General features: G+C 40.0%; 3 protein-coding genes across 5 annotated transcripts in view; 2 read left to right on the forward strand and 1 right to left on the reverse strand.

Annotated features, from left to right (window-relative positions):
• Positions 1 to 19,239, forward strand: part of LOC6567617 — a 50,835-nt gene extending 31,596 nt beyond the window's left edge. Inside the window, exons 2-6 of one of the 2 annotated variants that reach the window (XM_001993965.3) lie at positions 1,938 to 2,266; positions 5,899 to 6,233; positions 8,209 to 8,493; positions 11,548 to 14,186; positions 17,810 to 19,239. In XM_001993965.3, coding sequence (XP_001994001.1) covers positions 1,938 to 2,266; positions 5,899 to 6,233; positions 8,209 to 8,493; positions 11,548 to 14,186; positions 17,810 to 18,909 — 4,688 coding nt within the window. In that variant the 3' untranslated portion in view covers positions 18,910 to 19,239. The remainder of the gene's footprint in view (positions 1 to 1,937; positions 2,267 to 5,898; positions 6,234 to 8,208; positions 8,494 to 11,547; positions 14,187 to 17,809) is intronic. The other variant, XM_032739763.2, reaches the window with a different exon arrangement.
• Positions 19,240 to 19,338: 99 nt separating this feature from the next.
• LOC6567616 (WD repeat-containing protein 91) lies at positions 19,339 to 21,182 on the reverse strand. Its single transcript, XM_001993964.3, has 3 exons — positions 20,844 to 21,182; positions 20,634 to 20,774; positions 19,339 to 20,222 (listed from the first exon to the last, which is right to left on the reverse strand). The coding sequence occupies exons 1-3, from the start codon at positions 21,085 to 21,087 to the stop codon at positions 19,660 to 19,662; spliced, it is 948 nt and encodes a 315-aa protein (XP_001994000.1). The 5' UTR covers positions 21,088 to 21,182; the 3' UTR covers positions 19,339 to 19,659.
• A 568-nt stretch (positions 21,183 to 21,750) lies between these two features.
• Positions 21,751 to 25,855, forward strand: LOC6567615 (telomerase-binding protein EST1A). Of its 2 annotated transcripts, none has more exons than XM_032739983.2 (10): positions 21,751 to 22,064; positions 22,132 to 22,544; positions 22,665 to 23,111; positions 23,181 to 23,551; positions 23,616 to 23,758; positions 23,825 to 23,960; positions 24,013 to 24,108; positions 24,172 to 24,996; positions 25,062 to 25,198; positions 25,259 to 25,855. In XM_032739983.2, the coding sequence occupies exons 1-10, from the start codon at positions 21,884 to 21,886 to the stop codon at positions 25,399 to 25,401; spliced, it is 2,892 nt and encodes a 963-aa protein (XP_032595874.1). In that variant the 5' UTR covers positions 21,751 to 21,883; the 3' UTR covers positions 25,402 to 25,855. The 2 variants fall into 2 exon arrangements, with proteins under 2 accessions (XP_032595874.1, XP_043071106.1); XM_043215171.1 differs by having other exon boundaries at positions 21,766 to 22,064; positions 22,138 to 22,544.
• Positions 25,856 to 26,097: the final 242 nt, after the last annotated feature.

The raw sequence follows: 26,097 nt of genomic DNA on the forward strand, positions 1-26,097 counted from the left end.
GAAGATGAAGAAGACGAGAAACCGAATTGCCGCCTAGCGCTAAATTCAGGCAATTTTATGGCAGACGGGCAACATTTTGACGTTGAATGTGCCACTGGAAGATGCATGGGTCTGGTCCATACGGGTCGGGCCAAACAGCCAGTCAGCCAGCAGTCACCAGCTATATGGCTATAGCTATACACAGTAAACAAAAATCCATGCTAAAATTCTAGGTGCTCGAACATAAACATTCCAAGATGGAAAAAATTCCAACAAAAAATTCAAGTTATAAAAATATATTTATCGATTGAGTATATTAGCTTTAAACCTATTTAATGCATTGAGGAAAAAAATACAAATTTAATGAAATTCTCCTCGAAGTTTGCAGACATAAAATCTGAAAATAGTTTAATATTTTTATTTATTTATTTTATTAAATTCAGAACTATTAATTATTGTGCTTGTTACAAATCCCCTTGTGAAAATTAAGACACAAATGGAAAGGAAAATTATAAGTATATAAATGTAATTTATATAATTAATGAATTGTTAACAACATTAATTAGTTAAGTTAATTGCTTTATTTATGTGCCTTTTCGTTGTTATGTTGACGAGGGGCCTTCAACATTAAGAAATGTACTTGGGTATAATTAACAGCAAACCCATTTTTTTGTAGTGTGTAGCTACGGCGACAAATACAGATACAGCGACAGCAACAGATATAGATACTTTTGCTCAGTTTGGTGTGTTTTCAAGTGTGGCACGCAGACAGGGCTCCATGTTGCACTTGACAGTGAGCACATGCCGAATCCAGGGGCAGCAGCAACATGAATTTTGCATTTTGCCTGCCAGCCCGCCTGAGCACCTCCTCCCTCCAAAAAATGTGAAATTCAATTAAGCATGCTCAGGTGCATTTTGGCCATTTGTGCCGGAAGCTGTCAACAGATGCGGAAATGACAAATTATCTGTGCACAAATTATTTTTTCTTCATTAAAAGATGATTATTATGATTATATATTTTTATTTTTTGGGAGGCGTCATCATGTCTGGCAACTTGTTCAATGTCTGGACATAATTCAGATGACTTATGTGTTATTGTTGGCCATTTAAGTTCATGGCCAAATATAGAATTTTCCAGTCGATACCATCTGCATTACTCATCATCATGCCACATGGCCAGACCATATCAGATGGAATGCATCAAACCCCAGCAATAAATCAGTTCACTTCGATTCGCAATTGCGACAACAAAGACAAAAGATTTCTCTACAATTGCAGTATTTGCAACGTAAATAATTGAAACACACTCAATGTCAATAAACAAAGCCCCTAAAATAAACATTAAATGACTAAGCAGCTGCAAACCATAAAACACAACATTGCAAAAAGAACAGCTTGTGAAAATATTCAATCACTTCTGCAAAATGCAATCAGTGTATTTTATTAATGCCAATAAAGCTGAGCAAATCTATTTAACTAATGCACTATAATAGCATTTTTATTGTAATTATTGTTAGATTGTGTGCTTGGATAAATGAGCTAAACTCTTGGCCCGTCATAAAAGCAATGATTGTACTTGGTTTGAGAATTCTAATTTCTCTAGAGGCGAATCTCAGTTGGCTTATTATCGTGCAATCTTTCATAATGTGCAGTCTTTTAAGACAATTTTTAGGAAGCCTGTTATTATCCAAAGACAGGGTTTTTTACTCATATTCAGACAATGATGTCCTTCCTTCCTGGCAAGAACGTTAGCGATTTTATTCGCCGGATAGCGCAGTAAATAGATAATCTATTGGACTTCGCTAGTATATGAAGGAACACTAAACATTGCCATACCATTTTCAAGACATTTATTATACACATACATATAATTTGACTAGACTATATAGATCTATATTCACGATTGCATATCAATAAAATCTTACGAACTCTCACTACAATCTGTTAATTTTTTACAGCTGAAAGCGACCTGCTCACCTTTGCACAACGTAAGGAGCATTACGAGTCGGATAAGTCATTCCAGAAGGAGCTCTTCTCGAGCGAATCGCGACCCCAAAGCGTCCATCAGCTGTACAAGGCGGCGGGCAAGGTGGTTCAGTTGATGCCCACAACGCCACCACGTTCCATTTCCTTCAACGGCGATGCGATACATATGCACGAGGATGTCCTGGACGGCACTGCCACAGCCACAGATGCGGAGGATTCGCTACTCTGCTCCGACTTGGACTTCGGCAACGCAAATCGAAGGCTGCGCACGCGCATCGATGTCGAGATTGAAATACGATTGGTGAGTGCTTATAACTCTGCGATAATGCTAACTTTAGACTAGATTTGGTTACTATATAAAGATATTTTCTTGTATTATAAGGATCACCTTAACAAATAGTTATCAGCTTCGAATTCCGATTTTTTATGGCAATTCCCATCTCCACTAGTATTTCTACTTGATATGTGGAGTTTGTCGGAGAGTTGGTGCTTCATGCTACATGCCTCATGCATAAATAATAATTTGCCCAAACTCGAAGTCGACAGCGAGCCCGAGACCCATGTGTGTGGTCTCTGTGGTTGACGTTGTGGCCATCGTTTCCTGCTCTTAGCCAGATGTGCTCGACTCAAAATTGCTCTATGGCCAAAACATCTTTCCAACAATGTGCTCCACATAGTGTATAGAATGAACACACACACACACAGTACACATATTAACAATTTGTCGTTGTCAAGCATGTTGCCAATAGCAGATAGACGGATACCAAAGACAAGACCACACAACAGGCCTCTGGCTAACGAGGCGCTTGCCAAATCATTTCGAGTTCGCTGGAGTTGAGTTGAGCTCTGATACCCTGATTAAAAATACATAACAAGGGGTATTTTAAAAATACCTCAAGTTTTGTATAATTAATTTTAAAAACAACAACAAAAATTTGTTAAAAGTTGTCTTAATTCTAAAGAGATGAGCTTTAATTGCAACGTGTGGTGGATTACTCAAGATTCCTTTACAGCGTATCTACAAATCAAGCAACAACATTTTTGCTTGCCATTTAATTGCTGATTTGACGTCCCATGGTGGGCTGATGGAATTGCTAGCTAAGTGCCCCCGGCAAGTGTCTTAAATACTGGCTCTTCAAACTCCTCTCTCTCTCTCCCCTGTCCTGTCTCCTTTCAACTGCCCAACTTGTATCAGTAGATTGCAGTTACTTAATTTGAGCTAACGCGCTTTACAGTTGTCCCGTTTCACAAGTAGACACGTCATCTCCCCGTCATCGTTTTCAACCTCATCATCATCATCATCATCATCAGCATCATCATCGTTGTCAGCTTCATCATGTCGTTGTCTTTCCTTGTTTATCCATGCCATTAGATAAGCTGGCCAAGACAAACAGCCAGTGGCCAACTGTGGACGACGACGATGTTGACTTGACGCCGCCGCCACGGCGACTTTCCTGTTCAGCAGCTTGCCAAAACTAGTTTTTGGGCTAAAAGCAGCACACTTAAAAAAAAAGAGTGCTTTAATTCTTATTTACCTTTTGAATACAAAGCCAAAAGAACATTTGAAACAGAAATAAAATCGATTAATAGAGAGAGAGAAAAGAAAAGGATTTTATACTTAATTTAAGTATTATAAAACTTCAGCGATGTCCTTATTTTATGGATTATTGTTTTTGCTGATTTTACAGTTTATTTTTTTCTAGAATAAAAAAAGAGAGAATCTATGACTATTTGGAAATTTTAGAAATTGAAAATAATAGAAAAAATCTTGAAGCTCTTTAATTTTGAAGAATAAAATTAATTAATGGGTAGTTAAAATTTTGTTCAGTGCAAATTTGTCAATAGTCAAAGTCGAAAGTCGAATGTGTCTTAGCCGCAGTCAGTTTGCTGCCAATATCCGCATGAGACGATATCTTTGTCGTCGTCGTCGTCGTCTTCCTCTTAATTGAATGACTTTTAATCCTTTTCGCATTGCGTTCGAACGTTAGTTGCCACAGTTCCACTTGGCTGCATCATCTGCAGCGACAGCCACAGCATCAACTTTAACTTAAGCTGGCCAAGAAGTGGCATTAGCGCAGTGCGGCTTATTGCTTACGGTCGCAAAAAATGAACATTACAGTTGATACTACTGTTGTTTTTGTTTTTGTTGTTGTTGTTGTTGTTGTTTACTGTTTGCTGTTTGTTGTTTGTTGTCGTCTGTCTGTTGTCGCACATCGAATTACATTTTATTGTATTTGGTATGACATTTATGTGCAAATATTTTATCATACAAACTTGGCCTGCTTCGCTGCCATCCGCTTGCGTACCAACAAAGAGCCGCCGAACCGTAAACAATAACAAATTATTGGCAGCTAGTCAGACAGGATTTACACACAGTGGCTCTGATCTTATGTAAGAGGGCGTAGAAGTGTAAAACAAGCTATAATATTTGAAGAGTCTGCGAGATAGTTTCTACTTAAAGTTAATATCCGCATAAATAGGAAGATTTATCAAATTAATAATAAGAATTAGCAGTATAAATAGATGTGAGATCATGAGAAAGATGTTGGGGAAAAATGGAGTGGAAGATCTTTAAAAGGGGCGACAGAGGCAGGCTAGAAGAAAGAGAGAGAGAAAGAGATAGTAAGATATTGAAAGAAGAAAAGAGCAATCCGACCGAGAAGGTATGAAAGATCATAATAAATAAATGAGTGAACGATTTTTAAAGAAAAAGCGAAAAGAATAATGATACGGAGAACAATAGGAATGAAAGAGAAAATAAAAGAGAGAGAATAGGAGAAGGAGACAAAGAGATACCATCAAAATTCAGGTACAAGACAGAAAGAGATGACGAGAGAAACAAATAGAAAATAAAATAGAGAATAAATATAGACAAATCGGAATATAGAATCAGACTAACGGATCTAAATCGAGGGAGCGTTCGAATATAGTAACTATGACATAAATATACAAATGTAGCATATATTTGGCACCACTGTGCATTGCACATTAAATCCCATGTGAAAGTCCAAAGAGTAAATTTACAACTAGTTCGAGTAGTGAAAATAAAGCTCAAGTGGATTTTTATGTAAATTTCTGCTATATATATGTGTGGGCGACTGCCTCTCCCCTCCCCGCTTACTTATGTCTCCCCTCACTCACTCCAAGCTGACTTTCAATTGTTACAATTGATTGCGATGGCCATCAACCGACCAAAAAAAAAAAAAAAGAAAAAATAATCAATGAAAACGATTGCGCTTCTTAATTCACTTAGAAATAGAGCCGCAGATTTTTTCTCGGTTATTTTCTTCTTAACTTGTACAATTTGATTGGTTTTAATTAGACTGATTGAATTTCGATGGGGTTGTCGACCAAAACTGAATCTAAAAATCTAATGTAGAAAACTGATGTTTCATATTTTTGTTGCTTCGCTGGAAAATCGCGTGACTTGGTCAAATTTATGCTGACCAGGCAAACTGACAAATGTTTGCGCAAACATAAAAGGCAAGGGACTTGGTCATTTTTCAGCATATGTAAAAATGATATTCGTGACAGAGTCTGCACTCAGAGAAACAATGATGTGCTAGAATTTAGAAACTTGCAAAAGGCAGCCGGCAACTGCTAGAACAAAAAGTTTTGCCTTACAAATGGATTATTCTAAATATATGTTTAAAAAAAAGCAAATGTCTAAAAATTGCAGGAACAAATTATTATAAATTCCTCTTCTAAACAAATTTGCTTAAAATAATAAATTTATATAAAATAATTTATACTTTGAACAATCTTAAGAAACCATAAAACCAAATATTTGTATAAGAATTTAGCTGTCGTATATTTTTCAGAGTGTACAGGCCAATTAGGGACTAAAGCTTATCTATTTTTGCATGTCCTGTTTGGGCCGACATCTAATTAAATGAATGACTCTTCAACCCCTTTATTTTAATATATTTGCAGCCCGCTGCTATTGAGGATTTGCGGAAATGGACATCGAGCGAGGCGCTGGGTGATGTCACCGTCACGCCCGATTGCATGCATCACGTGGAAACCTCGATATGCACATCCCTCACAATTGGTGATAACGGCATTCTAACGCCCGCACTCTCTCCGTCCGTTCTGTCCGCCGATGCCGCCGATGCACTCTACGCCGTCAACATTAGCCAATCAGCGGATCAACATCATCATTCTCATTCTCAACATCAACTCCAGTTACCGAACGATATCAATAAAGATGTGCCTTTGAATCATCGACTGCCTTCACCCGAGGAACAAACCAAAATAATTGCCTTAAAGTAAGTAACAAACTCAGAGAATAATCCTAATTCAAATTAAAGTACAATCTGTGTAGCATTCATTCCACGAAAGTTAGTATTTTATTAAAGAAAGAAAGATTATCGTTCTCTGGTTTAGGAATTTCTAATGTGTCCAGATTTCCAAAACTATTCAACTTGATTTGAGTACGATACCTAATCTAGTCTAATATCAATTTATATCCTTTCCGAGGGTAATATAAGTTGGTCGTAAACTTTGCAACGCATTGGAGATGAAGTCTCTGACTCCATAAAGTATATATATACTCTTGATCAGCATCACTAACAGAGTCTATCTGTTTCTATAACAACTTGTCTCTCAGTCTTGAAGCGCTCTTGATGAAACTTGGAATATATGCGTCTTTTTGCTGCATATATCTGAGCCGGCTAGATCGGATAACCATAACATATAGCAAACGTTGAAAAAAACAGTCGAAAGATAAGCTTTCGTATGAGCAACTTTTGTGTTTAGCTTGTTATCCAAATCAAGATACAAATTTTCCTCAAATTTAGACAAAAAATCATCAATATCAGACAACTATATCATATAGCTATACCGATAGATTCTTAAAGCTTATAAATAACTTAGATGTCGGCAGATTCTGAAACTGGTCTGGAAGAATATGCAGTCTTCGGTGTGCCCCAGATAGTCCTTCTCTACTGTTTTCATATGCTAATGTTATTTAAAACTTTATTTTTATTGGAATTTCATGTAAATTTTCGCAGACATTTTGTTTGCTTTGCGTTTTGCCAGGCAGCAAACAGAAACATTCCATTATGGTTTTTTCTTTCTTTCTTTTTTATGTATGTAATAAATTTGCGACTCTTTAATATTATCAAGCATTTTTTTGGGCCTTTTTACTATGGGCTTGATGAAGTCATTAAATCACCATATTACTGTAGATATAAATTTGGGTTAAATTGAGCAAGTAGCCCAGATATTAATTTGATACGTAAACTGAAATGGATTATTGTTCATTAAACATAGATATATGCATCAGATCGGATTACTATATCTGACCACACTGATTGAAATAGATTATTTTTCATTAGGCATCCAACTGTCGCATTAAACAGGTTTATAAACAGATCATATTACTATATCATATGACACAAAATTGAATTGTTCGCAGTTTAAGCTTTGCCAATTTGCATACAATTTTTTCTTTCTTGTTGTTTAATTTGCTGTTATGTTTATGCCTTTTGTGCGCAATGCGACGCAATCACAAACCACAGCGAAAAAAACTAAAAACCAAATAAATTAATTCAATTGCATATTACGTAAAAATGTGTATTCACAGTGTGGCCACACACACGAAAAAACCCCAATTATGCAAGTGTCACACCCACTCGTCCCCGCCCCACTCCCTCCTCCACCCCCACCGCCTGCCTGCCACTTCCACAATTGGCCATGGCTCATTTGTTGAATGCGCCAGCACCCAAAATGGTAATAGCAAACAGACAAAGAAAATATTTAGATGGGTGTTGGGGGGTGAAAAACAAACAACGTTAACGCTTCGTTGATTTAAAGCGCAAATATTTGACTTACATTCCAACCATAAAATGCACTTTAAAAACTGAAGTTTTTGCTATCGTTTTTATGTGTAAACCCAACGAAATGAAATCGAATTATTATACAAGAGCTAAGCAGGACTACTGGCCGATGATAATGATCCAAAATATTAAAGATCTGCTGGGCAACTGTGTTAGAGTATTATCCATTTCAATTGCTTAACCATTGTGTATAATTTTCATTTTAGAATTATCTTCCGTTCTGCTTAGTTTAGTAATTGAATTTGAACAAACTGTAAAATTTCTGAATCTAAGAACATTTCTCTATCAGATATATTTATTCATTTTACACGCTTTCTCAAAATGTCAGTTTGTGAAATGTATTTGGCCATCTTCGAGCTGAACATAATCTAATCTAATCTAATCCCACTTGCCATATTTGCAGATACCCCGCCGAAGTGATTTCGGTGAACACTTCCGGCAAACACTTCCAGCGGATGTGCGCTGCTCGCAAATCGACGGCGGGCTGCTATGCCGGCGGTGTTAATGGAACTGGTACGCCCAGCACCAGCGGGGGCAGCCCCCAGGATAATCAGACGGAGGGCGCCAACAATCTGGATGATAATGTGCAGACAGTTAGTCGGCGCTCGAGATCGCGCAAGGTGCGGGGAAAACGCCGGAATACCATAGCGGGCATTGATCAAAAGGAAATACAGGATGCGGCTAATGGGTATGTACTAGGAATATATATGCATAAATTTGTACAATACTTTCTGTGTATTTTCTTTTAACACTTTTCGTTGCCAAAGCGCCTTGTTGCAGTGGCTCTCAATCTGTACATAAAGCATACTGTGAGACCCCTTATATACAAATACATATATATAACATCATATATATATATATACATATTTTCCCCATATGAACTGTATCCAATTTGCAAATTTATTGCGAATCACGAAATTTTTCCATTAGCTGTTCAAAAATTTGTTATGCTGTTTAGTATTTGAAAAAACAAATATCTATATATATTTTTCGAAAAATTTTAGCTTATTTTCAAAAACATAATTGTATAAAATTGTTTGTGCCTTGTTGTAAATTTTTTGTTTATTTCTTTGTAATTAACTTTTATTGTTTGCCAAGTTAGCAGCAGCACAGGAAGCATGCCCAAAATATAAATTCCAAAATTTATTCAAACTGAATGTTGTAAAGAGAAATTTGTAAATAATCGAATTAATTGTTTATGTTTGCAAATAAATATATATATCAATAAATATAGTTTATATAGATCGATTGCCTAATTAAAAATACAAACAAACAAAATTGCAAGCAAAATAATTTTCTTTTCAGCTAAAGCCAGAAATAATTCTTAAACCAAAATTGCAAAATGCCAATAAAAACAAACAGCCTAACAAATTACTCAACATAAGCAAACATTTGAAAACAGTACACTCACTCACTCACTCACACTCACTCATACACACGCGCACACACACACACTCGCACACACACACTCATATTAAAAAAGAAAAGAAAAAAGTTCTCATAAAAATTCATTCATTTTTTCATATCCAAGACATTCACCTCGTACCTTCATAGTGCAGTCACCAACCACCCACACACCAAAACCCATTGTTGCCTTGTCAACATTTGTTGCCAGCTGCTGCCGCTTGGCAACATGCTGCGCCCACTGCTCCTAGCCTGCGCATCATCAGCATAAATCTCAGGAGTTATGCCTGCTGCGTACCCTCTGTAGGATTTTTGCTAACCAGTCAGAAACCCACGAAAACAACAACAAGAACAACAACGCTCTCGCTGTTTCCCTTTTAACGTAGTTTTGCGACGCCTTTTGCTTAAAAGTTTCATAAATCTTATTTGTTTTTGTTGTTGGCATCGTCTGCCCACAAAAGCCACGACTGTCGACGTTGCCGTCATTCCATTTGACTGCTTTTCATGTGCAACATGAAACTGCACACACACCGCACACACAAACACATACACGCATAGATAGAGAAGCATACACACATGTTCGTGATATATATGCCAATGCTGTTCAATATCTGTGCGATCAGCATTAAATATGCAAAGCAAACTGAAACTGAACTCAAAACTGAACTGAACCCAATTGCTCGCCAAACTGTAAGCTGACTTGTGTGTTCAACGAGGGCTTGCTTTAAAGTTATAAGCCTCAAGCAGTTCTTCAAAATGTGCAGCAAATGAAACTCCTACTTCAGAAAGATAGAAGTATAATGACTTAGAAAACAACCTAAGTTGTATTTCTGGTAAGCCAAATTTGAGCTTTAATTTGGAAATACATATTTATATCATCATCTATTACGAAGATATACTTCCGATATATTTCTGAATAGAACCAATTTTTAATATCTCAAATTATCAAGTTATCAATTTTGATTCAGCAATATTTAATTTCTTAAAACTGTAGTTAAGAGAAACGATTACTTCAACTTATTATATAAGGCAGCGTTCATCTAGAACAAACCTCGCTGAAGCTCAAATATCATAAAATTTTATGCGTTGCATACAGGAAATATGTGATTGTGATTTTATAAGCTGACCTGATTTGAATTTATGCAAACAAAAAGTGTGCATTTTAGATGGCTCCATAAGTCTTAAAAAAAAACTGCTTATTTTTGTCTTCGATCGATTTTTATATAAACAGAAAGATTTCATGTGAAATCTGAATCTCACCTCGCCCAAAGCTCAAAGAGCATTAAATTTACTTGCACCCAAATCCGATGCAAGCCGATTCAATTGAAGATTTTCTTCTCAGTTTTTTTTTGTTGTTTTTCTTATTTTTTTTTGACTCAATAAAGTCAGATTGAATGAATGAATGAAAAGCGTCGCTTATCGGCATAATTAAGCGTTGCACATCCAAAGTGTGTTTTTTGTGCGTGCGTAGCCTATAAGTGCATGCCACAGCTGCCCCAGAAAAAGCAAAAAAAAAAACCAAACTTTCAGCTGGAGCCACTTAAAAAATGTTGTAGATGTTGTAATCGCCTTTAATAATCAAACAGAAAGCAAAGCAGAAACTGCTTGCATACATATATAAAAATGAAAAAAAAGAAACAAATGTTTGCTTGAAAATTAAACTTTGAACTGTGCCATTAATTCTCCATCGCATTTTCTTTCTTTGTGTGCCTGTTTGTTGTTGTTCTTTGTGTGCCTCTTTGACAAAAATGAAATTAAGCAGAAAACATCAAGATAAAAATTTAAAAATACAGTCGAACTATTTCTTGTAACATATTGAACCAAATTAAGTGTAAATACTTTATACAATTTTGACTCCATAACTCGAACTTCAATTCCCCATTACTCAAATTAATTAAATTATCAGGAAGACATAACTGAGTAAATATTCAACATAATATATATGTTTTTTGTTTTTTTTTTATCGGTATGACAGCATTCGATGAAAATCGATCAGTTCTCAAATTCTTTAAATTTTAATTTGGTTTGAGTTCGAGTTAGGAATGTTCGACTGTACCTTATTTTAAATGCAATTAATTCTTTGGGCTCGACAACTCACAATAATTGATCATAGATTGGCAAACGACCTTAAACTATCTTCTCTCTCAATCTCTACTATAATTCCCACTCTTTCTCTCTCTCTCTGTCTGTCACTCTTACACACATCTACATACATCATAAAACCTTACTTAATTTTTTGCTAACCTTAAACCACAACATATATATATATATGTATTTTCTTTTTTTATGTTACACGATCAAAAATCCCAACAAAAAAATATAAATCGAAAATTTATAGCAATGCGGAGTCCAAGAATCAATCAGCTGCCACATCGCCAGCACCAGTTGCACCAACTGCCGTGGACAGTAGCGGATCGAAGAAAACGAAGAAGTTCGGACGCAGCAAATCGAGCGATATATTAAAAAAGGAATCTGTTGCCTTGCCCTACGACAAGGGGAAGAGCACCCTGACCCGTTTGAACTCGCTGAAGCAATGGGGTCGCAATCGTTTCAAGTTCATGCAACGCAATGGGGAAGTGGATACCAGCCAGTTGGACACCAGTGGTTGCAGTTCCCAGCACAGCAGCTCCACAGACAAACCGGAGACGAGCAAGAGCAGCAAGATGCTAGCATCGCCAGGAGGAGCCGGATCATCGGGTCCAGGAGCAATACCCAAGCGCGATATTGATGATGAGTGTGTGGTGCATGATCTAATTGCCCAGAAGAGTGAATCACGGTTTTCGCACGAACGAAAACCCTCGTATTCCTCCTCGGAGAAGAGCATGAGCGTATCCAGCAGCGGCCAGTTGCGAGGCAAACTCCAATTATCATCGGTGGCAACAGCCGCGCAGGTGAAGATGAGGGAGACGGCCACCTTGAATAGACAGCGTAGAATGCGCCTGGATGTTGCCGGCAAGGAGGAGCAACCGCATTCCTCGAGCGGCAATTGGAGTGCTAGTTCCGAATCTGGTCGTGCCTCAATTGGTAGCGAGATCACCATGCAACCGAAGTCGAGTGCATCGAATACCTCGCTGAATGTGTCCAGTTTTCAGCCGTGCAACAGCAGTGGACCACCCTCGTCCATGTTGAGTCGCCGTCGATTCCTAAACACCTCCGCCTCGAGTAGTGTGACCAGTGAAGGTACTGCTACGCCTGAGTTGCAAACAGATACGGGCACCTATCCCAATCATCTGGATGATGAGACCAGTTCCGCTTATAGCTGCGACACAGAAGGTTACTACACCTCCTTCCATATGGATAGTGGATTGCGTACGCTGAAGGAGGAGGAGCCACCAATGACGCCACTGCAGCAGAGCCTGCACACCAGTAGCTACTCCTTTGGCAGTCAGTCGAATCAAACGGTGCTCAATGCGGAAAATGAATATGAGCTCTATGGCAGGGGTTCGACATCAACAACGACGAGCTCGGCGGGAACCGTGTGCACCACGTTGATGAATGCAGCTGCCTGCACCGGACCGGATGTGCCAGAAAGGAGCAGCTCTCTGGGCAAGCACAGCCAGAGTAGATCGTTGAGCAACAGTGCTAGCAGTAGCACCCTAGAGAGAAGCTACAGCAGTAGTACCATAGGCAGTACCCTCGAAAGAACGGGTACTATTAAACGGAATGTGAAATCAGAGAATGCAGTGCAGCTGCATCAACAGCAGCAGCAAGATCACTCGACAGAGGAGCTACAACGTTCCGCACAACCTTTACCCCATGATTTGGAGTACTCGGAGTGCTCGGATCTGGAGGGTGTTGAGCGCATTGAGCGTATTAAACAGAAAACTGCATTGAATGCCAAACGCATACCCTCCATGTGTATCATTACACCCACCACTAGCGATGATGATGAACTGCAGTCCCAGGATGCGGATGCGGAAACGGATGCGGATCGCACTTTGACCAGTCTACAGCTGAATGTAGACTGTGAATCGGATACACCAACCGAACAGCTAACGCCCACAAATAGCAAAGACCACAACCTCAATGAGCTGAAGCAGACACCAACAAAAGCTTTTAGCGGCATGCTCGAAAAGCTGCGCGTTGTGTTGCCGGCAAGAAACAAAAGCTCACCGCCAATTAAGCCAGCGACAGCGAGCGCTGTTAACGATGACAAGCTGTACGATATTGCTGGTGAATATGTAACCATAGCAGACATCAGCAACAACAACAACAACAACAGCCGGAGCAATAAACACAGCAGCAACAAAACGCAACAGCAAACAGCAGGCAGTCTCGCCATTTACTATTCGAACGACATAATTCGTCGCAAGCAACAACCACCCTCCGAATATGTTTCGCTAAATGAGTTGCCGACAACAGCTGCGACAGCTGCCACTGCGTCGGCTGACTCAGCTTGCTCAACGCAGAGTGTGCCCATGTACGCCGAGATTGGTGAGTTGCGTGAGGAGAAATCGTTGAATTCGCCGTCGCCGTCGCTGCCGCGTCGTGTGCTGCGCACAACAGCCGAGGGTCGCATCATTTACGATTCGGACAGCCTGAAGCGGCGAAAGGGCGCACACACCACCTTCGCACCTGGGCCGTATGTGAAGGAAACCGAAAGTGCGCTCAGTGCAACACGAGATGCCGACACGGGTGAAAGTGCAGCAGCCGTAGCAGCATCAGCAACGACAAATAAAAGCGCTAAATTATTACTGCTAAATAGCGGTATTGCATCACATCGAAAAGTGGCCAATGTTCGTCCAATCGTAGCCAAGTCACCCTTAAGCAAAATGCCAGCCTATCAGCCAGGCGGCGGCAGTTATCAGGATCAGAAGCAATTGCTTGCCAACAATACGAATCCATTTTACGAGACCATCGCCAGCAGCAACAATGCAGCAATGATGCCATCCCCTTCGAGTAAATCGAATTCATCGACGGGTTCGACGGCAACCAACTCATCCAGTTCGACAGCCTCTGCACACTCTACGGAAGAAGGTAAGATGGAACAAGAACAACCACAACAACAACAAGAACTAGAACAAGAACAACAACAGACGCTCGAACAACAAGCGCTACAACTGCAACAACAACTGCAACAGCAACAGCAACTATTCAATGTTAACAATCATTCAAGCACAACGCCCCTAAATGCTATTGTAAATAACACGCTACTTTGCAACACTACCACAACAACAACAACAACTACAAAACAAGCTTCAAATATTAACAACGATACAAATTTGTTGCTCTCCAAGTCAAAATTCGCATCAATGAGCAGCATTTCAAGTGTACAGCAGTCAACAGCAGCAGCAGCAACAGCCCCCAAAGATTGTGATTCTATTATGCTAAGGGTGGCTTTTACCCACACCCACGAAACAATGGCAACATCCCCAATTTCCCCAACAGAACCACCCCAGCTGCCGCCGCGCATGAAAGTAAATGCAGAGCAACTGCCAGCACCTGCCCCCCATTTATCGATTGACCCAATTACTGCAACGCAGTTTTCCATTTCGAATGCAACTGCAAACCCAACCCCCACCCCCTGCTCAACCCTTGCTCTCTCATCCAAGTCTCGCTGTGGCGCTCTCAAGCGCAACAACAGCTATAGGCTGGCGAATGATGAGCTGAAGCTCGAAATGAATAAGGAAAATTGCAGCAACAGTGCATTGCAACCGCACATCATGCCACATGCAACAAGTTCCCTCAAGCTAAGGAATCTAAGCAATTTGCAAGTGTTAACCACGCCCCCCCAAGAGCGTAAGATAGCCAAATCCTTTGAGCGTCTGGTCGATGAGTTTTCGCTATCGACCACCTGCATTGACTCTTCGTATTTGAAAAACAAATCTCTCGAAAACTTTGATGATTCACCCGCCTTGTTAACATGTCCTGCGCCAGACAAGGACTCCACCTCCGCCACCTCCTCTGACAGCGAGGAATCGGAGGATGAGGCTGCAACACACCCAGCACTGCAGTTGCCTGTCTGTGTCACGCCACACAGCAAATATCACAAGTCCTTTGTTGAGAGCGTGCTGCTGCGTCCTTTCAAAATCATCCTGCCCAATGAGGATAATGGCGCACGTCGTCAGCGACTGCTGCAAAAGTTTGAGGTAACTGAAATCTGGTAGACCACCGACACATTAGCTTGTCCTTAAACTCTTGACCTTTTGCTAAAAATAGTAGCAAGCAAACACTTGGAGAAAATAATAAGAAACTGCTGATGTCGACAAGGCAAGGACATATAACAAAGTTAGTATTACAAGAACGAATTTTGTTACGCAAAATGATGTAAGACTCTTAAGTACGATTGTTCCCTTTCTTAAGCAGTTGAGTTCTTTCAAAAATCAAGAAATCGAGAATTGAGCAGCAATTTTCTCCGAGTGTTCCCTTTGTTCTCGCTGTAGCTCTACCTCTTGTCTGGGTGTACACGCTTTTAAGTGTGCATCTTGAGCAAACACTACACCAAGTAATTATCTCTATCTGAGCCTTGGCTCCTTCTTTTTCTTAGACCCCCCTCATCTCGCAACACATCTTTGCCTGTGTCTCGCGCGTGTTCAATGGGGCTAGTGTTGCCCATAGCATAATTTCTCCTCAGCTATTCCCACAGGTTCAATGCCCAAGCTCAGTCCTAGCTTCCTGCTTGAAAGCGATACTTTTTCCTCAGTGTTCATTATTAATTCAATAAAATTGCTCAAAGGTTTTCAAAAGAGATTTTATCACAAAAGAAATTGAAGACGCAAGCCTGGAAAGTTGCTTAAAGTTAACACATAATTCTTATTTTTAACAAGTACTTACAAAATATAATACATTATTTAAATGCAGAAAATAATTTGTGAAAAAATAGGGTCGCGAAAATACGAATTTAAAATTAAAAATGAAAATAATGAATCCAATTTGCAGAAATAATAATTAATTTCCATGCTGTACACTTGAAATATCTGTTGTCAAAAATCAAATTTCGAAGTTCAAAATTAACTAACGATTAAAAATTGACGTTAGTTCCAGTTCCTCATGCAGTCAGTGCTGCCAAAATCCTTTTTTTGTTTTGTGTTTTTTACCCAATTTTTTAAGTGCGAATAATTTTTTTTATATAATTTTGATTTGTGTTTACTTAATTGTTTAACTAACTGTGTTTTTAACAACCCACATTAATTAAGTGTTATGTGTATGTACATAAACTATACCTATACGTTTATTATTTCCTTTTGTCAATTTTTCAACTGTAACTAATTGTAATAATTAACAACCAACAACAACACATGTGTATTGTAAATTCTGTAAAGTTTTTTGCACCGTTTATGTTTCGTTTATAACCAATATTACAAAACAAAAATATGCATTTATTTTTTAAGTATTTCAACAAATTAAAACGCTAATTTTTTCAATAACTGACTGATTTTTCCAAATTGTTCGAAAGCGTGCAAAAAACTTCTATTGCATAATTTATATTTGTATATGTATGTGTGTGTGTGTCTGTGTGTATATATTGAAATGTAGTAGTAGTTTTTTGCACCTCGTACCAAATTAAAACAATAACTTCAAATATATCCCAAATATCCCCAGTATTTTTGACAAATTAGCGTTTGATTTGGCTAAACATATTTTATAAAATTTCTTATGCACCTTAAGTTCTTGCCTCTGTAGCTTAGTACCTAAGTTCAATCACATTCCATAACAAATAAACACAAAATAATTGAAAAAAAAAACTCCGATTATCGTAAGTAACTATAAATAAACTGAGAAAAAACTGAAACAAAAGAAAAAAAAAACTAAAAATTCGCATCAACTCATTGGCATTGTACAAAATCAAAATCAAACCCACCTGGGCTGTGGCTTCATGCATATATCATATATATATATATATATATATAACTACTGCACCACCCACCAACACCACCACAACCACTCAGCTCCATCCATCCAGCACTCAATTTCTTGTAATACCATCTACAGTTGAACTTCGTCAAATCGAATTTGCCTTAATCAGTTTTTTGTAACTCAACTCTATACAACTTTATCAACTTTTACACGGAGTTTTTACCTTAAAGTGTAATTTGAGTAGCGCTTAAGTTGTTCAAGAGCAATAACTATCAATCTGATTATGCATTTGAGTGCTAAATATTATTTTTGTCCGATTTTGATAATACTTAGGCTTGTTCAGATTTTTTGGTAATCAAGTTTTTAATTCAAGAGCTTAAGAACTATGGCAAAATATCAGATTCAACCTAGTCCGACTTGTAGAAAAAGAGTCATCAAAATACCCTTAATTGTGATGTATCCAATAGAGTATGGAAATGAATGTATAATGAACATTATAATACCCTTGGCAAGATTGCAAAAAGTTTTCATACATGGTTCGAGTTAGCGAAGTTCGACTGTAGTGTAGGTGCATACACAACATGCAGGTAAACAATCAGCTCATCATAATCTAACAGGTATGTACGTTAAATGCTTGTGCTCTCTGGAATGCTTCTCTAATTGAGTTTTATGCTATTTTGATAACCGCACTATAAAAATTGCTTACTAAAAAAATGAAACGCTAAGGAAATTTTGTACGCATCCTTAAACTGAGCTCAACTAATCTGTCTATCGGTGTCTACCCGTCTTGTGTTTGTTTGTAGGGTATCAACGTTTCTCTAATATCTATGAGCAAGTGCAGTCCGTTGCACCATTAGATACATCAGCGCCGCCCCCAACAGATGCCACGCCCTTTCAGCGCACTGCGCCCGTCTATTGGACGCTGCAAAGCAGACGTAGTCAATCCAAGGCGTCGTCGGCAGGAGCCAACGTCGCATCATGTCGCGATGATCTATATGCCACGCCCATAAGGCGAGCGGAGCGTGTGGCAAGAGCTGCCGCAGCAACCGCCGCCGCGTCCTCCATCTTATCCACATCGACAGGGAGCAGCAATGTGTCATCGGGCATGTTTATGACGTCGACACCGACGCGAGCGGAGGAGAATGTGCCACCGATGAAGCAACCATCGCGCAATTGGAGCGATAATTCGCCGGAGCGATTGAACACCTGTGCGGATCGAATTGGCCAAAGCAAGACGACGCTGATGGACTTTAAGAAACTGCTGCTGGCCAAGTCAGCCAAGACGAGTCCCGTTCAGCGTAAAATGTCCGCCGTCGAACTGTTGAAGAAATCAACAACAGCGGCTGCGGCAAGTAAAGGTGCGCAGACCAATCAGAAGAACCAGAAGCAGGTGACTTCTGCGCCAGGTGCGCCGTCGAAGCCAACGCTTAACTCCAGCTTGAAGCTGCTCGATTTGAGTGGTTCGCCAAAGACGTTTGCCAATCGGAGGATGTTGCGCCAGGGACAATTCGGTTCGCCGTCAAAGACATTTGCGCCCAAAATGGCAACCGTTGTGCCACGCACGGATATTATGTCGACAACGATACCGGAGGCGAATAGCGATGAGGATCACTCGGGCTCCTCGAGAGCTGCCTCCGAGGCGGGCAACAGTCCGAGTGCCAGCGTTGCCATCTCCAGTTTCGATTTGAAGCGTAATTTCTTTCTGCAAACCGAGGAGAATAATTTCATGCGCGGCGAGCTGAAGCCCAGCTTTGGCAGCAACCGGAGCAACAACAGCAACCGGAGCAACAACAGCAACCACAACAACAACAACAGCAATGCTGGCCCAGCAGCAGTTGCATCCAGCCAGGAGAGCAATAAATTTGTGCCCACAGCGTTGCCGGCATTTGAGACGGCGCTTTGAGGCAGTAATGGGAATATAAAGCGGGTCAAACCCGAAATCATAATACATATGCATACATTAATGAAAAAATAAAACTAAAAAAAAACACACACACACATACATACATATATACATATTCCATAAGGATAATCGAGTTAAACAATCGCAATTGGGCGCTTCCCCTCCACCCACTCCCTCACCTCACATAAAAAACAAATCAAACACAAAAAAAAAAGAGGACGCTGAAAACGCATTTATCTTATCGTATCTTAGGAGAGTCAAAAGCGATGCTACTTTATGCAAAATTTACATATATCTTATACAGCTCTAGATACATTTATATATACTATATGCAATTATACCGTTTATACAATTTATATTGTATTCTTTTTTATATTTGTGCTGCTTGTATGGATTGACATACAGATTTTTATACACACACATGAATCGTCAAAAATATATTTATTTGTAATTTTACGTTTATTTATTGCAATTTAATTATTAACTTTCAACTGCATTTTTGCTCTTCATAATTTTGTACGTTTACATTTTGGATTTAAGAGGAAGCGCAAATAAATAAAAAATATTAAATTAAAAAAAAAAACAAAAATTCAATTTGTCTTTTTGGCTTACTTTAAATCTCTAATCTCAAATCTGCGACTTGGCATTCGGTTCGGGAATAAGGCTAATTCGTTTAAATCCAATCCGAACCGAATCTGCTCAGAGAATTTCGACTTTGAATTAGTTTGTAGCCACATTTTGGTATTGAGACTAAATCCAGCTGCGACCCACGCTGCCTGACCTGCGTTTGGATGACGACAAGGACTTGTCGCCGACATTATCCTTGCGTGTCAGCACAGGCGAGCCGGCATTGCCAATGTTGCGAATGAGTAATTTAAGTCCACGTGCCTGGGCATCACTTGCCTGTCCCACAATGTTCGCCTCGGAGGCAATAATGCAAAAGTCATCGACAATATGCCCCGGAGGACTTATGTCGAAGGGCAGGATATCATTCAGGCTCTGCTGCTGCCGACGCCGTGAGCTGCTAGCCTCACCGCTGCTCAGATTTTGGGAGCTGGCTGCACTGGACGACTGCTGCTGTTGTTGCTCCTGCTGCAGCTGCTGAAGACGGGCACGCAAACGTGTATTTTCATCCTGCAGGCGCTGCATGTGGGCCGCCTCCTGCTCGGCGCGGACAAAGGACGGCTGTGGCAGGCACTGATACACCGTAGTTAGAAAGTTCCTCAGCGACAACAGCAAAGTGTCCTGCCACTGTTTGGTAAAGTACAAAGCAAATGTCGGCGACTCCTCGGCATTTTTGCAGAATGAAAAGTCTGTGAAATAAGTGAAATTAGCAGTGATAAGTATATATATACTATATACGATACTAATGCAGATGTTATACCCTTGCTCTTGATGACATCATTGTCGACTTTATCTTTAATTTGTCTATTGTTTTTGTTTGCAAAAGGTAAGATTTGAATATTTTCGTTATAATAAAGGCTTATGAAAATCAGATAAATTTGATGTTCGTAAAAAAAATCCATACTAAATTAACTGAAAAGCAGTCATGCATTGTTTTCACACCTACTGTTCGGATGTGGATGGATATATATATAATAAATACACTTTAATGCATCAAAGATGTTTGATTCACTAATATTACTCAATTTATCACAAAAATTAAGTACCCTCTGCAAAGATTCAGGTATAAGTTTAATAATATATGCATTTATTTGGCTTACAGAACCAGTCCTTCCACTCGTTCTGCTGCTGCAGCTCGCTGGACAATTTCTTAAAGAACTCGGAGATCTTATCGGATTTGTTGTTGCTGTAGGCCGTTACCAGATAGTATTTGAGCAGATTATTCTCCAGCTTCTTCACAGCTGCAATAAAACACAAGTCGCTTAGCAGGCAGATCAGGAGAGGGAGAGATGTGTGGAAGTTAGGCTTACCCACGGCATAGTTGTGATCCAGTTTGCTGAACAGATAGTTATCCAGATGCAGCCACAAATTGCGCAGTGCCTTCAAATCCGATGCTTGGACAGCAGCATTGAAATGTTCGATTAAACGTTCTGCACGAAAATGTTGATCCTTCTCATTGCGCTGCTCCACATCGAGAGCTTTCAATGTGTTTGAGTAGCCGCGGAATATCAAGTATTCACGTAGCATGCTGTCCACATAGGCAACCTGAGCCATTGTTTGCAACAAATTTAAGTCGTATTTACTTAAAAACACAAAAGAAAACAATTATCTAGCACTTGTTTCGCGTTTGTTTTCATTCGTCTGTTCGCTGTGTGAATCAAATTAGCTTAAGCGAATAGCGAATTCGCCGTAAGGTATTTTTGTTACTTGCAACTGGTCACACTCTTCGATGAATATTCTTTTGAGCTTCATTTTATGACGGCGCATAAATCTAAGCAAAACAATCAGTAGGCTCTGTTTGGATTTTGTATGGGAAAATCAAATAATAATTTTGTGAAAAGAAAAAAAACTGCAAAACTAAACATTTCGGGCTGGAGGCCAGAAAACGGGTGTTGGCTGCGACGAACTGATATTCAAATGCAGTCCGTATTGGCGGTTGAAGAACTCTTGAGGTCAATAAAAAATGAGATTTCAGTCACTTGTGGTAATTTTGTGGGAGCTGTTGCAGAAAACAACTGTGGTTGATTTTTCTTTTTTCTATTTTTTTTTTTTTGTAGCAAGAATATATTTGTAATCAAAGAGTTGCAAGAAAATAAAAGAACGAACTGAGCCGCGAATTTAAATGCAAGCACAGGCAGTGTGTAAATGCAATAAAAATACTGACAGCGCTAACCAAAGCATTTATCGTGCAATTTGTGACTGTAAACTGGTCACACTGTCACTTGTGTAGACTTTTCTGCGTAATTTTGTGATAGTGACATTTTGATTAGAGCTGAAACAAAAGCGAATCACGTAAAAGCACCAATCATCAAATCGCAATAAATGCAGGTGGCAAAGAAACACTGGAAAAATGAGTCGAAAGGGAACAAAAGAACAAAATGATATATCGCTAATCATTGGGAACCTACCGAAACGGCTACAGAACAAAATCGCTGCCAGCTGTAGCAACAACGACAGCAGCAACAGCCACGCAGCCGAGGATGCTGAAAATGCGGAACCCAAGCCAGCCGCAAAAGTCACTTCAAGGCCAGGCATGTATTATACATACACACACACATGAGTCACAGCAATTAACAGCGTTTATTTCCTTATCTTTAGTTACAGTTTTGAGCAGGCCAAAGGAGAATAATGTTGGCATTGCTCCTATGATGAGAGCAAATGCACCCGTTTTGGATACCAGCGGGTGCAGCATTAGCAGGAGTCTGGACATTGGCTCCCGAGACGTGGGCATACCAGGCATATTGCGCATCAGTGCGAATCCGGCAACAGCGATAACAGCAGCGGATGAGGCAAAGAGGGAGAATACGCGGGCTCGTCGACGGCGACGCACTAATTCGGCTCGAATGCATCAGGAGCCGATACCATTGTCGCCATTGCCGTTATCGCGAGTGCGTTTGACCACCGATCATCCGGCATGGTTCGAGCAACTGCTCAATATGCCAAATGCAAAAATAATAGTTCAGCTCTACGATCAGCTGATGGTGTTACAGCAACGTAATCTAATTCTTATCGTAAGTTCATTTGAATTTGTCAGTGCTGATTCATCGAGCGCTGGTCAGCAATTACATCATTTCATGTTTTGTGTCTGATGTCTGATTTTATATATTAAAAAATGATCGTTTAACTTGCAGAATTGGAAGAACTTTTGCTACTTGCACGGACAGCTGCTCGATGCGTTCTGCAGTCTGCTGCTCGACCAGTTAAAATTCGTGTGCGAGCACAAAGTGGATGCATTCTTTTGGAAACTGCTGTTCTACAATGTGCGCGAATATCTGAGGCGGCAGAACACGGATGTGACCCAAAGCCATACGCTGCTGCTCATCGAACAGACGGCCAAATTCTATCGAGTCACCTACGACAAACTGATGGCCAAATACATATCCGTTCGTTGCGAGAGCGCCGTTAAGGTTGTCGCTCAACGTCTGCTCATCTGCTTGGGCGACTTGTCGCGCTATCGCGCCAATCACTTGCAGCTAACGGACTTTGCCGAGGCCTGCAAGTATTATCAGCGCGCCCAGGAACTGGTGCCAAGCAATGGAGCACCCTATAATCAACTGGCCATCATCGCTATTTATAATGTAAGTTGTGTACTTTCGACAACAGTCGTTGTAACGTAATTTTCACATCGTATTCCTTATTGTTCACAGCACAAACGCTTTGAGGCCGTTTATTATTATATGCGCAGCCTTTTGTCATCTAATGCCATACAATCGGCCAAGGAGAGTCTCTTGGATTTATTCGATGAGATACGCCGCAAGTATGAGGAACTGGAAATGAAGCAATCCCCGATGCACTGTGTCGCCAACAAGCCCAAAAAGTCAAAGCAAATGCGTAGCGAAGTCTGGATATATCCGGATGGCATGCGATGCTTGCATCGCACCGATTTTAAGGGCAAAACCAAGAACAAATCAAATATTGTTGAACTCAACTGTTACGATGAATTGCCACCAGAGGATTTGCTGCCAAAGATTGTGGCCCTCTATCTGTATTTAGTGGGCAAACTATTCACGGCCACTGAGTAAGTCATGATTTATGTAATTAGGATACAACTTTGATTACAACATCCTCATTGTCATCCACAGCATTGAGTGCATGTATCAGCAGCTGGGTAAGCTGCAGATTCAACTGAGTGCAGCTCTCAAATTTGACAATCTCTTGTCGCGCACAAAACTCTTGAAAATGGTGGCATTAAATGTGTTTGTGCTGGAGCACAACAAGCTGAAAGGTAAGCTAGAAATGTTGATAATCTTTATCAGCAGAGAGTTTTCAACTTGCATATACTTTCTTCCAGCTAATCGTCGTGAGATGCGCTATCATAGTTTTAACTTTGCCAACTCATTCTTTGGCCTAATGCTGAGTAAGGTGAATCAATTGCTGGCCAGTCTCACGGAGGATTCGACCGAATTAGAGTCTTTCACAGATAAAGAGTAAGTGGTAATAATGCTCTAATTGTCCCGTATTCAACATTTTATCTTGCAGATTAACACGCGTCAATACTTATCTACAGTTTATTAAAATATATACACATTGGCTGACCATCAATGTGGATCTTTGGGAGCCTGTGCGCACGGAAGAGTAAGTTAAAACATTATATCCATATATTTATAATTATATGACTATTCTCTGCATCTACTTCAGTCACTCATTTATCGATTGCTGGGCGGAGCTGCGAATTCTTTTTGATCACATCGAAAGCATCTACAGCAAATTTGATAAAGAAAGCGAAAGCAGCAATAAGCTGAACGTTGTCTTGGACGAGGATATTGTGCTGAGTGGGTTTCAGCCATTGGGTCGCGATCTGGCCAGGGAGTGTAGTCAGCGTAGCTCAGAGCGCGCCCAGTTCATCGAGCGTATACGAAAGATTGCCCAATTCCAGAGCATCTATTTGCAGCATGAGGAATCGTTGCAGCTGCCGTTAAACGATAGCTTCACAATTGAAGACTTAAATACGGCCATGCAGGTGGCACTGAAGGACTTTGACATGGACAGCTGCGGCGATTCTATTCCCCTGGAGACTTCTGTATCTGAGCAAGACCAAATCGAAGAAGTGGACATGATGTGTTCTTCGACTGCCAATGCGGATGTGACGCAGCTTTGCAAGCTAAAGAAACAGCTTGAGGCAAAGGCAAAGGTCAAGCAGATTTGCAACAGCAAACTGGAGGAGATTTTGAAGCTCGTTGACTCCAAACTCTACATTGAGGTGCGTCCACGCTTACTGTTGCCAGACACAAATTGTTTCATCGATTGCCTCGAGGATATTGAAAAGTTGTCCATGGAATTCAAACGCTATACGCTCATTATACCACTGACTGTGGTAAAGGAGCTGGACGGACTATCGAAGGGCGTCAAGTTGGATTCGTATCGCAGCTCGAAGCAGACGCAACGAATTCATCATTTTGACGAGGTATCAACGCGTGCCAAAAAGTCACTTGAGTTCATTAGATCGGCTAAAAATAATGTGAAGTGAGTAAATCGCTATGCGAGTTAACAAACTGTAAATCTGTAATTCGTCCCTTTTTTTATTTCAGATGTGTGACCACAAAGGGCTCTGTAATTAGTGCTTCACTATTTGCCCTGGTTGAGGAGGAATATGCCTCCAATGATGACAAAATTCTGGCAACAGCGGTTGCTGCGTCCAAGAATGCTAGCACTGAGCAGTGCAGGGGTAAGTTGGAAATCGATTAAGGCGGCAAGTAGAACTTAATTTAACTGTTTGCATTCACAGATGGAAAATGTTTTATTCGCACAGAACTGGTGCTCATCACTACCGATCGGAATCTGCGCGTTAAAGCCTTAGCGCGGAATCTGGCTGTCAGCGCCTTGGATGAGTTTTTGCAATGGGCCAAGGACTGTCGCGAATCAACTTGAGCACATCGACAGTGGGAAAGTATTGCGATACCGTTCTGACAATTGTACCAGGTTTATCCAACCTGTGCGCACGATGCCTGCTGTGAAGAGCGAGCTCGTACCTTCAATATCACCACCATCATTAGACATATTTGGCTATGTGTTGTTGTGGCCAACCAACTGGCCACCAGCATACGTAAACGATTGGAAGTGTGTCTTCGCTCTTAACTGGATAGAAAATTATGTGCTGTTGTCGAGGTTTCTGGCTCTTTTCGTCCTAATTTGGTCATCACGTACTTGGCCAAGAGACATATCAACATTAGTTTTCCTATATTTTCTCCTTATGTGCGTTCTTGTGACTTAATTTCAATCCGAAAAAATTAAATTGAATGGTTAATTAAAATTGTTGTTTATCTATGAATCATAGCGTTTTGCTGTGGAAACTATGCAAATAAACACTTCGTATATTTATAAATGATTTTTATTTGTTTATATATGTATGCATACATATATACTACAGTTACTTAATAATAACTAAAAGTTTAAATAGTCTGTTTAATACCCAATATACATGTAATTACATGCTTAGGCTAACGTTTGAGTAGTCTTCATCTTACATGGCTAATTGAGAATGGCTAAACTTGATATTACCGGTCAACAAATTTAGAATAGAGTTATTGCTAAAGAAAAAGTAAATTGAAGTCTATTTTAATCAGC

Source organism: Drosophila grimshawi, unplaced genomic scaffold (assembly GCF_018153295.1).
Source record: "Drosophila grimshawi isolate 15287-2541.00 unplaced genomic scaffold, ASM1815329v1 contig_311, whole genome shotgun sequence".
NCBI lineage: Eukaryota > Metazoa > Arthropoda > Insecta > Diptera > Drosophilidae > Drosophila > Drosophila grimshawi.

Coding starts and splice junctions, on each gene's coding strand:
- LOC6567616 (XM_001993964.3), bottom strand. CDS start 21,087: ATGGCTCAGGTTGCCTATGTGGACAGCATGCTACGTGAATACTTGATA. Junction 20,775..20,843: donor GGATCACAACTATGCCGTGG/GTAAGCCTAACT, acceptor GTTTTATTGCAG/CTGTGAAGAAGCTGGAGAAT. Junction 20,223..20,633: donor CGAGTGGAAGGACTGGTTCT/GTAAGCCAAATA, acceptor CTTATTTCACAG/ACTTTTCATTCTGCAAAAAT.
- LOC6567615 (XM_032739983.2), top strand. CDS start 21,884: ATGAGTCGAAAGGGAACAAAAGAACAAAATGATATATCGCTAATCATT. Junction 22,065..22,131: donor AAAAGTCACTTCAAGGCCAG/GCATGTATTATA, acceptor CCTTATCTTTAG/TTACAGTTTTGAGCAGGCCA. Junction 25,199..25,258: donor TAGCACTGAGCAGTGCAGGG/GTAAGTTGGAAA, acceptor TTGCATTCACAG/ATGGAAAATGTTTTATTCGC.